At 41.6% G+C, this 12,868-nt stretch overlaps 1 protein-coding gene across 7 annotated transcripts in view; it reads right to left on the bottom strand.

Annotated features, from left to right (window-relative positions):
- Positions 1–12,868, bottom strand: part of LOC121317469 (DNA (cytosine-5)-methyltransferase 3A) — a 225,264-nt gene that overhangs the window by 21,492 nt on the left and 190,904 nt on the right. For all 7 annotated transcript variants that reach the window (XM_041253429.1, XM_041253430.1, XM_041253431.1 and 4 more), the window contains 2 exons: positions 1,558–1,809; positions 863–1,021 (listed from right to left, as the gene is read on the bottom strand). In XM_041253429.1, coding sequence (XP_041109363.1) covers positions 863–1,021; positions 1,558–1,809 — 411 coding nt within the window. The remainder of the gene's footprint in view (positions 1–862; positions 1,022–1,557; positions 1,810–12,868) is intronic.

The following is a 12,868-nucleotide window of genomic DNA, read 5'->3' as shown; positions in this document are numbered from 1 at the left end:
ATACAATAAGTTATCCAGATAACCCAGTTGGTAATGATGGTCTGTTGATTACGTTTTGATAGGTATGACTGAAGACAGCTACTGGTCTATGATGTTGCAGTATTACTAAAAGAAACTTACACAATTCTATGACAGCATTTCATTTTAGTATTACTACAGGTTTATTTTTACATGGAAAAACACCAGCCTGAATATGTTGCAACACCAGCTATCTTTCTATTTAGTATTACAACTCTGGTGGAGGAGGGAGCACAATGAAGTTCAACAGTGAGTGAGTCTGTGACTAAGTCTGAATTCAACTCTCGGATCTGGGATCTCCTGGTTTACAGACCCTCTCGCTACTCATCAGAACACACTGCCTTTAAAATCCATGAGACAAAAATGAAAATTATCTGAAGAGGGGCAGATTTGACTGTCCACTCTATTAACTGTCCTGCAGTGTGCCAGGAAATGTGGGTGGAACAGCTTATTACAGTGAGGGCAATGAGGGTTCAAGGGTAGCCGGCGCATACTGTATCAGGCACTGGGCCACCAGTCTTCCAAAGATAATGGGATGAAAAGCCATCTTGCCAACAGCCAACACAAACAAGGGCTTAGCCTAAAATCAACATGTTATCACACCCGGCTGCCGGCTGTGTCTGGATGCTTTAAGGTCAAGTCAATGAGATCTGGCTGTATCACTCACTGAGCTGAGGTTTTCAGCACTCATGGCATCCTGCTAGGTTATATAACATAATTGTTTCAGCAGACTTTCAAGTTTCATTGTGTAATATCCGGCAAAAGCTCTTAAAATAAATGCAAAGTGCGTAGAAATGTATCCAGTACAGTCTGTTTATAATTTTACATTTCTTTAAGCACATACCACAGAAAATTTGCCGTCACCAAACCACATGACCCATCTGGTTCCTTCAGCAGCTCTGCTCCTCCCGGTCATCCACCAGGAGACGATGCGTCCAGGCCACCAGGAGAATCCGCGCAGCTTCCCCCAAATCAGCTCCCCGATTCCGAAGCCACGGTCGTCCTACAAAAACCATCCAAAACACACCCTCAGCAAAAGAAACAAGATCATAGGTCTCAATGGCATTACTCGAGAGAGAAAAAATCAATTAGCAAATGCAATTTAAAAAAATTTAAAAGAAAAAACAATTAAAAAAAACAAAGAAAAACCAATAATGGCACTCCAGGTTTCTCTATAACATGATTTACTGCAAATGACACTTATTTGTAGCACAGGGTACACAGCTTGAACATTAAGACCTACACTGGCTGCTTGGGCTTTTTTATGAAATATGGTCACTTTAAATTAAACCACTTTGTTTTATTTCGTAGCCTTTGTTTCTACAGCACCTTTATAGAACTGAGGACATCAAACACCGTACTAGTACAGCAACTAAAACAGGTTATTTATAGTAATCTGGGACAAACACGATGCTCCAGTCTGAACCTGAAGTCCTGACAATAAGCCATGGTTAACAAATATGCTAAAACTGAGCCTGGACTTGAATTCCAAACAAAAGTCATGAATCAAATCAATAAATCACGATGTGGATTTTTCACCTCGTATTCAGCTTCGTCATCCATTGACTTGGAGGCGGCATTCTCCAGGGCCTCTGCTCCGACGGACTCGGGGGTGGTGACAGCAGTGGGTGAGGCTGGGTCTGTGGGCTGCTGGGAGGGGACCTCGCTGGACACGTCCTCCTCCTCCTCCTCTTCCTCCTCCTCCTCCTCCTCCTCCTCCTTCTGTCTCTCGTTCCCGACAGTTTCCTCCAGTGAGTTCATCACAGCAACAAGTGTGGCCCTTTTCTCTGCCTGTGAGAAAAACAACAGACAAAAAAATCTGAAGTTAATAATAAACAGACTTCCTGATGCACAGCGGTGTGGTATTGGTCCTCAGCAAAGATATCAGTTACCTATTAAATATTTAAATTTCACATTAAACAAGCAAAGAAAGCATGACATTGACCCTTGTAAGGTTCTTAACTGACAGCCCTTGAGGCTGGGTTAGTAAGGTAAACTGAGAACATTTCTTTACCATTTAAACACAATAAGCGGATGCAGTGCCACAGTGCAGAGATATCTGGGGGACTGGAAGTTTCAAGCTACAGTAGTGCTGTTTGTGCTTGGAGTTCTTCTGTGAAAAACATCAATATTAACCAGCCCCATAATGCAAAGCTCTTCCTTGCACACTTACACATCTGGAACTATTTGTAGCTGCGTTTTAGTATTTAGATACCACAGATCCATGGCAAGAATAGAAAAAAGTCACTTTTAGACATGATGCACAGTTAATCCAAGAAATTCGTTCAAAATAGGGAAGCACGGCAGCGGTCCCTTGTAATGAATGATATGAGACCAATAGTATATGAACAGTGTTTTGTATTTTTTCATGAAATCAAGAAAGGGCTTGCTCATTCTGAAGCCTGAAAGCAACTCATGGGGCCTGTAACAGGGCGAGCAGCCCTGTACATTTAGTTTATTTTTAGAACGGGGTCTCCTCCTCCGCCCGTGTTATTTTGTATTTGTTTTGATTTGATTTTCTTCTCCTCTCACTCGCTCTCCTCCGTACAGTCACCTGGAGTGCAGACAGCTGCAGGTATTTATGTAGGTGACCATCTCCTGATTAATCACTTAATCAATTCGGGAGATGGCCACCTTCTGCACAAGTTTTAATTATTAACGTGGATGGGCTTCCCATCCACACTGCACAAACAAAAGGCCCCACCGTCATTTATAATAAATACATTTTCAAAACAATAACACGCCATCATATACACAAAATGTACAGGGCCCAACAAGTGAGAAGTCAAACCTGCTGTACCTGCTTTGGTTCTGACTGAATACTGAGTGTAAGAATGAAGGGCTTTTGGATGAACCGAGTATTAGGGGTACAAAAATAATGGGTATGCTTTTTTTTTTTAAAAAAGGGACTCCATTTCGCATTGCATCTTCAACAGGTACTTTTAATCATAAATTGGCAGAAAAGTATACAACATAAGAGACTAATTTGGTGTGGTGGCTAACATTTCGGGGACAAAAAAAGGTTGGGTATGAGAACAGTACATAAAAGGACAAAGGACTGGAACAACTTTCAGAAGAACAAGCATACAAGTAACTATTTGTAATTTAAAAATGTGTTTTTCCCAATCTTTTGGACAAAGGTGTGACAGCATTATAATACTGCACATACTGTACAAAAAAAAAAAAAAAAAAACAATCACCACAAAACTGCAGCATTTGCTTTAGCCTGGATGTCAAAGGAAGTTTAAACTCTAGTTACAAGAACATGCATGGATTCTGACCGTAAAAATAACAAATCCAGCTCTTTACAGCTTTTCTACACATTCTAAATGAATGTTTACTCATGAATTAACAAGAACATGTTTGATAAGGCATTCACGTGATTAGAAAGAGTACTTGTGAATATATTTGACTAATTGTAAATACATTTAGATTAAAAAAAATAACTTCCAATGTCTCGTAATATACTACATAATCTACAGTTCTTTTCAGGTGAAACCATCAAGCAAACCAGGCTGAAGTACTTGTGCACGACACATATTACCATTACAATGGCCTTTTAAAGAGGTAGGGAAACTAAACCTAATAAATTCATAAAACATGCATAATCAACATGTCGTTTCAAACCTGAGGATTAACAACATTGCATGAATTGAAGCCAGTCAGCTATACAAACTAGAACTGCTGCCGGACCAACTCAGCAACACTTGAACACCGGTATTTGTTTTTTTTTTATGAAGACAAATAATATCCCTAACGGAATGCTATATATTTTTCTATAATTTCCAAAAATACAGGATTTTTGCTATTTTGCTGGTTTCTATACATTTTGAACATCTGTGGGAAGGTTTATACTCTGAACAAAAATATAAATGCAACATGTAACAATTTCAAAGATTTTACTGAGTTACAGTTCATATAAGGAAATCAGTCAATTGAAATAAATTCATTAGGCCCTAATCTATGGATTTCACATGACTGGGAATACAGATATGCACCTGTTTGTCACAGATACCTTAAAAAAAAATGGTACTGGAGTGGATCAGAAAACCAGTCAGTATTTGGTTTGACCAACATTTGCCTCATGCAGCGCGACACATCTCCTTCACATAGAGTTGATCAGGCTGTTGATTGTGGCCTGTGGAATGTTGTCCCACTCCTCTTCAATGGCTGTGCGAAGTTGCTGGATATTGGCAGGAACTGGAACACGCTGTCGTACACGTCGATCCAGAGCATCCCAAACATGCTCAATGGGTGACGTGTCTGGTGAGTATGCAGGCATTGGAAGAACTGGGACATTTTCAGCTTCCAGGAATTGTGTACAGATCCTTGAGACATGCGGCTGTGCATTATCATGCTGAAACATAATGATGGCGGTGGGTGAATGGCACAACAATGGGCCTCAGGATCTCGTCACGGTATCTGTGCATTCAAATTGCCATTGATAAAATGCAATTGTGTTCTTTGTCTGTAGCTTATGCCTGCCCATACCATAACCCCACTGCCACCATGGGGCACTCCGTTCACAACGTTGACATCAGCAAACCACTCGCCCAGACGACACCATACAAGCTGTCTGCCATCTGCCCGGTACAGTTGAAACCGGGATTCTGCAGCGTGCCAGTGGCCATCGAAGGTGACCACTTGCTCACTGCAGTCGGTTATGATGCCGAACTGCAATCAGGTCAAGACTCTGGTAAGGAGATGAGCTTCCCTGAGACGGTTTCTGACCGTTAGTAAAGAAATTCTTTGGTTGTGCAAACCCAGTTTCATCAGCTGTCCGGGTGGCTGATCTCATATGATCCCGCACGCGAAGAAGCCAGATGTGGAGGTCCTGGGCTGGTGTGGTTACACGTGGTCTGTGGTTGTGAGGCCAGTTGGACGTACTGCCAAATTCTCTAAAACGACGTTGGAGGCGGCTTATGGTAGAGAAATGAACATTCAATTCTCTCGCAACAGCTCTGGTGGACATTCCTGCAGTCAGCATGCCAATTACACGCTCCCTCAAAACTTGAGACATCTGCGGCATTGTGTTGTGTGACAAAACCGCACATTTTAGAGTGGACTTTTATTGTACCCAGCACAAGGTGCACCTGTGTAATGATCATGCTGTTTAATCAGTTTCTTGATATGCCACACCTGTCAGGTGGGGATGGATTATCTTGGCAAAGGAGAAATGCTCACTAACAGGGATGTAAACAAATTTGTGTGCAAAATTTGAGAGAAATAAGCTTTTTGTGCGTATGGAAAATTTATGGGATCTTTTATTTTAGCTCATGAAACATGGGACCAACACTTTACAAGTTGCATTTATATTTTTGTTCAGTGTATTATTCTGTGTTAATCCATAGGAATGCCAATAGCATAGAAATTTACAAGAGTGTATTTGTTGTTATAGTGAAATCTATAGGAATCTATATGTTTAGGGCATCTGATTTTCGGTTTTAAACTGATAAAAAATAACTGACACAAAAAAATTTAAATTGGTGGATATCCAAGAAACATCGGAAACCCATTGGAAGCGGTTACTCAATTCATGTTGACTTGACCCCTTTCCCTGTGAAAACAATTAATAAAATACCTACAAAAATAAGAATAACTTTCCCAGTGGGCAATGTTCCTCGTTCCTGTCTTGTATCTTTCATTGATTCATTCTGAATACTTTAAACCCACTAAATGTAATGTTAGCTTTAAGCTTTATTAAAATGTGTGTTAAGCAACTCTGCAAACTGCTGTACGAGACATAAAAAGATACAAACAGGTTTCTGCAAGTACAGCCAATTGAAGCCTGTGGTTGATAAGCAGGTACACCAGGGTGGTGGAGAAGCTGTTAGCCAAGAAAGAAGAAGCTAGATAGAAGCAGTTTTATACACTGTTGAAAAACAATATTTAGGACATGGGGTTAAGTAAGTAGGATAGAATATTCCAAATGATTTGGGCTGACACCCCTCCAGAGAGGTTGTGTGTGTGTGTTTTAATAGCATGAAGGAGGAATACATTAGTTTAATTAGGGGTGTTGTCTGCACTCATTGGTTAAATACTTCATCATCTGGGGTGGGATATGCATCTGGGGAGTTAATCATTATAAAATGTCTTGCTTCAAGGAGAGCTCCTCAAAAGGTCTCTGATGTCTTCTCCAGAGCGCTCGGTTTTGCTGTTGCTTGGAATAAACAATCACTAGTTTTGAAACCAGACTCAGTCGTCTCCTTATTTTGAATATTTTTCTCCCTACATCTTGGTGCTGAAACACCGGGACTTTGTGCATCTGGCGGCCGTTGACCTGAGCAAGATGAGGTGGATCATAGTCCAGTCCTGGTCATCTGCTTCCTGGGGGAGTAACGTTCTTTCAGTATCATATAGCTATATGTGAATGGAATATACTATGTGCATAGTGTAATAGGCTGTTGAATAGAACTGAAGAACAACAAGTAACAAATTACGGGGTTATACAATAGCTAATTCAGGGGTAACCATTACGGAATGTATGTTGCAAAGGTTTGTGGGTTAAGTCAGCTGCAGCCAGAGTCCGTAATGGGTTAAGGGAGAAATAGCTGGCAAAGAGCCAAGCATGCCGTAGGGAGGCAAAAATACAAAAATTGATTTGAAATAAGTTACAGATTTGGTTTGAAAGTAGCCACAGAATGTATATTTGACGGCACTGGAGACAAAGGGGTGGCTGATGTGATGTCTGTCTGGAAACAGAAAAGAGCAATATTACACCAGGAAGAGAAAACTTATGCTGCATTGCTGTGTCTGTAAGATGAAACTCAAAAGAACAAAGACTTCAACTCTGCAGCAACAGGCGGAGACAGAGTGAACTGGGTGTGTCGGCTGACGGACAGAGTAAGTAGCATCAGAGCAACAAGTATGCATGATTATGGTTGGGTTGTTACAAACAGTCATCAGGAATTGGCTATGATTGTTTAAGTGCAACAAAAAGCTTGGACGCGTTCAGGGTCTGATCACGGGGTGGCTACTGAGGTGCACAAAGCAGACCACATATGGTACAGACCACAGCTATGGGTCCTGAGACAGCTGGTAGCTGACTATAAATGAGTTAAGTGTATAAGGACCACTGAACTCATGGGGTAAGGCGCCACGCTGTTACTAACTTGCCAATGTGTCCGGGCTGGCTCAAAAGCCGTTTTCCATCAAGAGCGAAGCGATTAATGCTGTCAGGTTTATTGTTCAGGAACTGTATGAACAGGAAGTGGTGCGTGAGTGTCACTCATCCACCAGCTCGCCTATCTGGCTTGTGCGCAAGCCAGATGGGTCATGATGATTGGCCACTGACCAGGAACCACATAAATGTGAGATTGTTTTAGATCCCCCAGGGTGTATGGGTCATAAGCATGTCACAGGGCACCTGCAGTGCTTTGTGGCCAGGTCACAGTACTGGCGGGAAAGGCAGTATGTGTAAGGTGGCAGTGCTGGTGCCAGACTCCTTATACATTAGGATACAATATGTTTTATATTGAGCACAATTAATGTATTACAGAGCATCTTGGGAGTTTTTTCAGTCGGGCAACACAGTATCGGCAGAACAGGAGAGGTGATGATAACTACATTGAACTAGAGTGCTAAACTGAAACGTAAGTAAGAGCAAAGATGAAATAGGTGTGCTGAAACAAGGGGATGGCAGTACAGTGCTGGAATGCAAGCTTTGTGGAAATAATGGATAACGGTATCGTTGGGTTGTGATATTGGCATGGTGGCCAGTTTATTTGTTGTTTGTTTTGGATATGGGGTATGAATACCCTCACAAGACAGAGTGGCCAGAATACCGCTCGAAGGTGTTGACTCAGCACAGGTAGCCGAACTAATGGCAGTATTTTGGTGTTTGCATAATGTATTTGACTCCCCCTTATCAATTTATACCGACAGCAGGTATGCATGGGGAGTGCTGACAGACTACCTGATGTTGTGGGCAACAAGAAGTATGGGGACCGCAAAGGGTAGCCCACTGAAACATCAGCAAATATACAAAAAAAACCCCATTAGGCAGACACCCTCTGAGTCAAAGCAAAGCATGTCAGCAGTGATAGAAAAACACAGACAATCTCACTATTAGAAGCACAATCTGAATTGTTTGAAACAGGTTAATGCTGGCAAATCAGGTAAGGGATGGCTGTCGCGACCAGCTCCCCCTACCAGCCCATGGGAAAAGTTACAAATTAACTTTACAGGTCCAGTACATGGCTAAAGGGGGGAAACCAGCGTTTACTGTAAGAGTAATGATGCACTCACAGAAGCAAGACCTCTTTGGTCATAATTGATTCCTTTGTGAGGGACGCCTCTGCAAATAGACTCTGACCAAGGAACACATTTTACTGGCTTAATCATGAAGAACTCATGCGTCCTTGTTGGCAAAGAACAGTAGTTCCACTTTCTTTGCCACCCAAAGAGCTCTGTGTTGGTGGAGCGCATGAACCACACCCTAAAAAGAAAAGCATCACAAAAACAGGTGTTGCAGTATAGCTGGGCAGTACATCTGCCCCAGGTGCTCATGAAAGTCAGGATCACATCCACACGTACAACTGGGATTAGCCCTTACTAACTCATGACAGGGAGAACCATGAGATTACCATTTGACCCAGTAGCGGAGCAACTGATTCGGCAAGGTCTGAAGTACATTCAGACACAGTTCTTAAAGGAAGTAACAGCATAACCTGAAGCCTTGTAATTAGAGACAGGGTTACTTCAACAGTAACTAGATCAAAAGAAAAGGAAGGTAGCCCAGTCCTGTGTAACAGACAATGATTTGAAGCTGGACCATTTGTAGCACGATGGAGGGACCCGTACAATGTCATGGAAATACTGGGACTGTGCATCGCGGTAAAGGTAAAGGGAAAACAAAGGGAGTCAACATGGTTCCATTTAGCACAGGCTAAGGCATATGGGTTGAGGGACTGAACTGGCTGGCTGTAGGGGTGACATCAGGCCAGAAAGGAGTACACAGACAGGCAGTACTGGCAGGTGCAAACTGAGACACTGTGGCGCTCAGTGCGTTTATTGAAACAAATAAAAGATTTAAACAAAAATAGCACATGGCACTTGATGCCAAAATAAAGAGACAAACAAAACGGACTAACACAAACAAACAGTGGACTAACAGACAAACAAACACGGTGAGTCAAAACATGTGCATTTACTTTTTCCTTTCTTTAGTTTTTAATTCTCTCCTCTCCACACCCGTTCTCCACTCACCGAACATACAACCCTGAGTGGGTGAAAACGTGCACCTTTCACTGTACCAAGACTCGATTGCTAATCAATCATTCAATTGGAGTCTCGGTACATCTGCACATGAATTAATTAGTGCACTCCCGTGACACACATTATACACATTTTATCTACACGTGAAGTGATGTGCAATCCTCGTGCCTAAATACAAATCTACATTTCACATTACTTGTGCTCATAACCCACATTATATCCTGTGCATCTACACATATACACCCACAATAAACACACAACATATAAACAAAAAGAAGCACAGGGGTGGGCACACTGCCACAGGCACCCAAAGACAAAACAATACAAAATGCCCTTTTAAGAACTTAAAAACACAGGATGTCAACTGGACCAGATCCAAGGATCTGGGTGCAACAACTGATAACTAGATACTGTGCTTGATTTTTGCAGATGCTGTAAGAAAGGGGAGGCTTGGAGGCCTCATGTCATCAGTGTAATTAAACACATCGCCATGGGATATGGACAACTGGTCAACCTCGAATATCCTGGGTGGTCTCCGGACACATGTGACGACTTACAACTGAACAACATCATATTCAGCGGAACCGGCAAGGCCATTAACCGGCGAGGGTGTATGATAAAGAACCATCGGGTAGCACTGTGCATGGCATGGAACAGGTGAGCCCATTAGCAATACCTGTTAAAAAACGGTACTATATAAGACAACGGACAGTATGTGACAGGACAGTGCTCTCACCATGATCAGTAAAGAACACCGCAGTCATGTGGGAGAACAGACAGCACCAACAATGGGTCATGCAACACTCAGGGTTAGAAAACAATGAACGAGGTAGTTATAAAAACAACCCAGACACTGCAGCAAAGACAGCGTTGTCAAATGCACACTAATGATGGTAAACCTAATACACGGTAAACTACCCAACGCATTGGCAGGCCCAGTAACTGAATTATAGAATAATAGTGTTACAAGGGAAGTTACGAACATGATGATGCAAACAGCTATCACAAAACCCATACATCAACACACAATATGTTATTACAATTTAGTCTGACAATCCCACTACCAGTGAGTGTGCAGAAAGTGTATAAAGCTACATTATTTGGAGTATTTGAGGGGGTCAAAGTAACACACTTTCCAAAACTAGCACGGATAGCCATTGATGAACCTGTTCTATGCAGAAGATAATGCTTGCTGCTACACGCAGAACCAATATGCCATATGTACTTGTGAAATGTTTAAAAACATGCCAATGATTGATTTAACTGTTGAAGTCATACTGGCACATGGCTGGACTAAAGCACGAGTAGTGGCCCATCAGACATGGGACAATACATGTGGGGATCCCAGAAAAGTGAAGTACAAAACCACTCAATGTGTTTGAATGGAACTGAATATACTAGTGGGAGTGACCATGATACCTGTTACCACTAAAAGAAGCTATTAATTTGACACTGGATGACCACTAGTCTAAATTTACATATCCAATCCTACACAAGGTGGCTTTAGCCCTTGAGGCTCTGGGACACAAGTTGGAAGCTGTGACCGTGCAGGTTACAATTTCAGCCAAGAAAGGGCTGATCGAGGTTCACAAGATCCAGAACAGCCTGAGTTCCACTATCGGGGCAAGACGGGCTGGTTCGTATTGGGATTACATCTTTGAGGGGTGCGTTGCACTCTCTGTAATGGTATTATTGGTCACTCTCATCCAATGTTCGTGGCAGTGCAGACAACTGAAAGAAATCAGACAACAAGTTCTGATGGCTCAGACTATTAATATGATGAAATGGGGGTACACTGAGCAGACACCAGTTACACAAGTCTAGGGTTGTGCCTTGGTTCTCCAATAGAACCAAATGGGGGACCTGAAGGGGAAAATATGATTAACAGTGTTTTACCTAAATGTAATGTTAGCTTTAAGCTTTATTAAAGTGAGTGTTAAGCAACTCTGCAAACTGCTGTACGGGACAAAAAAAAGATACAAACAGGTTTCTGCAAGTACAGCCAATTGAAGCCTGTGGTTGATAAGCAGGTACACCAGGGTGGAGGAGAAGCTGTTGGCCAAGAAAGAAGAAGCTAGATAGAAGCAGTTTTGTACACTGTTGGAAAACAATATTTAGGACATGGGGTTGCATATTTTTCTTCCTACAAGGCCTAATTATTTTCAACTTAAAACCAAGTCTTGGCTTTGTCCTCATGTGAACATATCTGCATGGACCTGTCTCAAGGGGTAGCCAGCATCCTGAGCAACACTCTAAGAAATACGAATATAACCACTAACATATGAATTGTTCTAGATTTGGCTTGTAGGCAGCTTCCCGTTATGCTTTTTTTTTCTTTCTTCCTTCCAAATTCCCATTGTTTCACCTGGAAGAGTTTTCTCCAGTACACTACACGAGAAACAAGTTTCAGTCTTTCTTTTTTCCTTTCTATATAGACAAATCAGGTATGGTATTTTCATTCCGTGAAGTTTAAAAGGTAAAGTGGGTCACTGACTTCCTGGCGCTGTGCTCTGCAATTGAAAGCGCTTCATAAGGCTGAAGAGGTAAGAGAGCTGCACCTATAAGAAGGTAATTCATCCTTCTACATTAAGAGGTATTAACAAGAAACTAACTCAGGTAGACAAATGGCTAGTCCTAATCAGAGTACACCAGCCGTGACGTTTGTCTATTTGACTTAATTCATTACAAGCTTTAGAAAGAATGACCTTAGGTGTTTAAGTCAATTAATCAAATACTTTAACGGTGTCAGGAAGCATATTTCAAGTTGTTTTTTATGTTTTTATAACTGAAGTAGTTTTTAAATAGTTCTGCATTTCCATCTGGAGTCGTTCATTCATTTTAACCAGGCTCTGGGCAATTAACTGCCCCTGTTGATCCCTGGGATAGGAAGCTCCAGCTGATCCCACTGCCCCATGCTGGGTTTGGGCAGACTCTGCACTGGCAGCTTGATTTGTTTGATGCATGCTGTGCTGCATATTAAATTAATTTCAAGAGAATCTGTAAGGCAATAGGTTAGGAAATGTATATAAAAGCATACACAGTATACATGCAGTGTGTGTGTGTGTGAGAGAGAGAGTTTCAATAAGAGTGTGTACAATACTCTGGTCCATAACTAATGAAGGCTTCAGCAAATGAGAATGGGAAGTATTTATACTGATCTTAATTAAAACAATTAAATAAACATGCAGTAAAATAGAGATAATCTGGTTGTAAATAGAGCAAAACATAGCATACAAGGTCCATCTAGTTTTATGAGCGCTTTAGTCTGAGCTGAAATCTCAGCTTGGGAGAGCAGTTTATTGTCTTTTATACATCTTTCCAGGTTTTCTGTGCATGTGAACTACGTAAAACAGAACAGCACTTAACCATACTTACATCAGTTCTCTAATGCAAGGGCAACAGCAACAACATATTCATTTTTCATAAACTGCAGTCAGTAAAGAAAACTATCAACGAAAATCATGGAATGAGAGAAGAAACAGTAAAATCACGCAGCAAGTGAAAGTGAAGCCTTGCAATTTATATCCATGCAGCTAGATCGATGATGGAATTCCTGGATGCCTAATCCTTCTCTAACAGTATTCAGGCTTGACACTGAAGGGGGAAGGTGATGCAGGAGGCTAATTCACTATCT

The sequence above is a fragment of the Polyodon spathula genome, chromosome 6 (genome assembly GCF_017654505.1).
Source record: "Polyodon spathula isolate WHYD16114869_AA chromosome 6, ASM1765450v1, whole genome shotgun sequence".
Lineage (NCBI taxonomy): Eukaryota > Metazoa > Chordata > Actinopteri > Acipenseriformes > Polyodontidae > Polyodon > Polyodon spathula.
The sequence above is the reverse complement of the archived record's forward strand: the minus strand, read 5'-3'. Positions and strand labels throughout refer to the sequence as shown.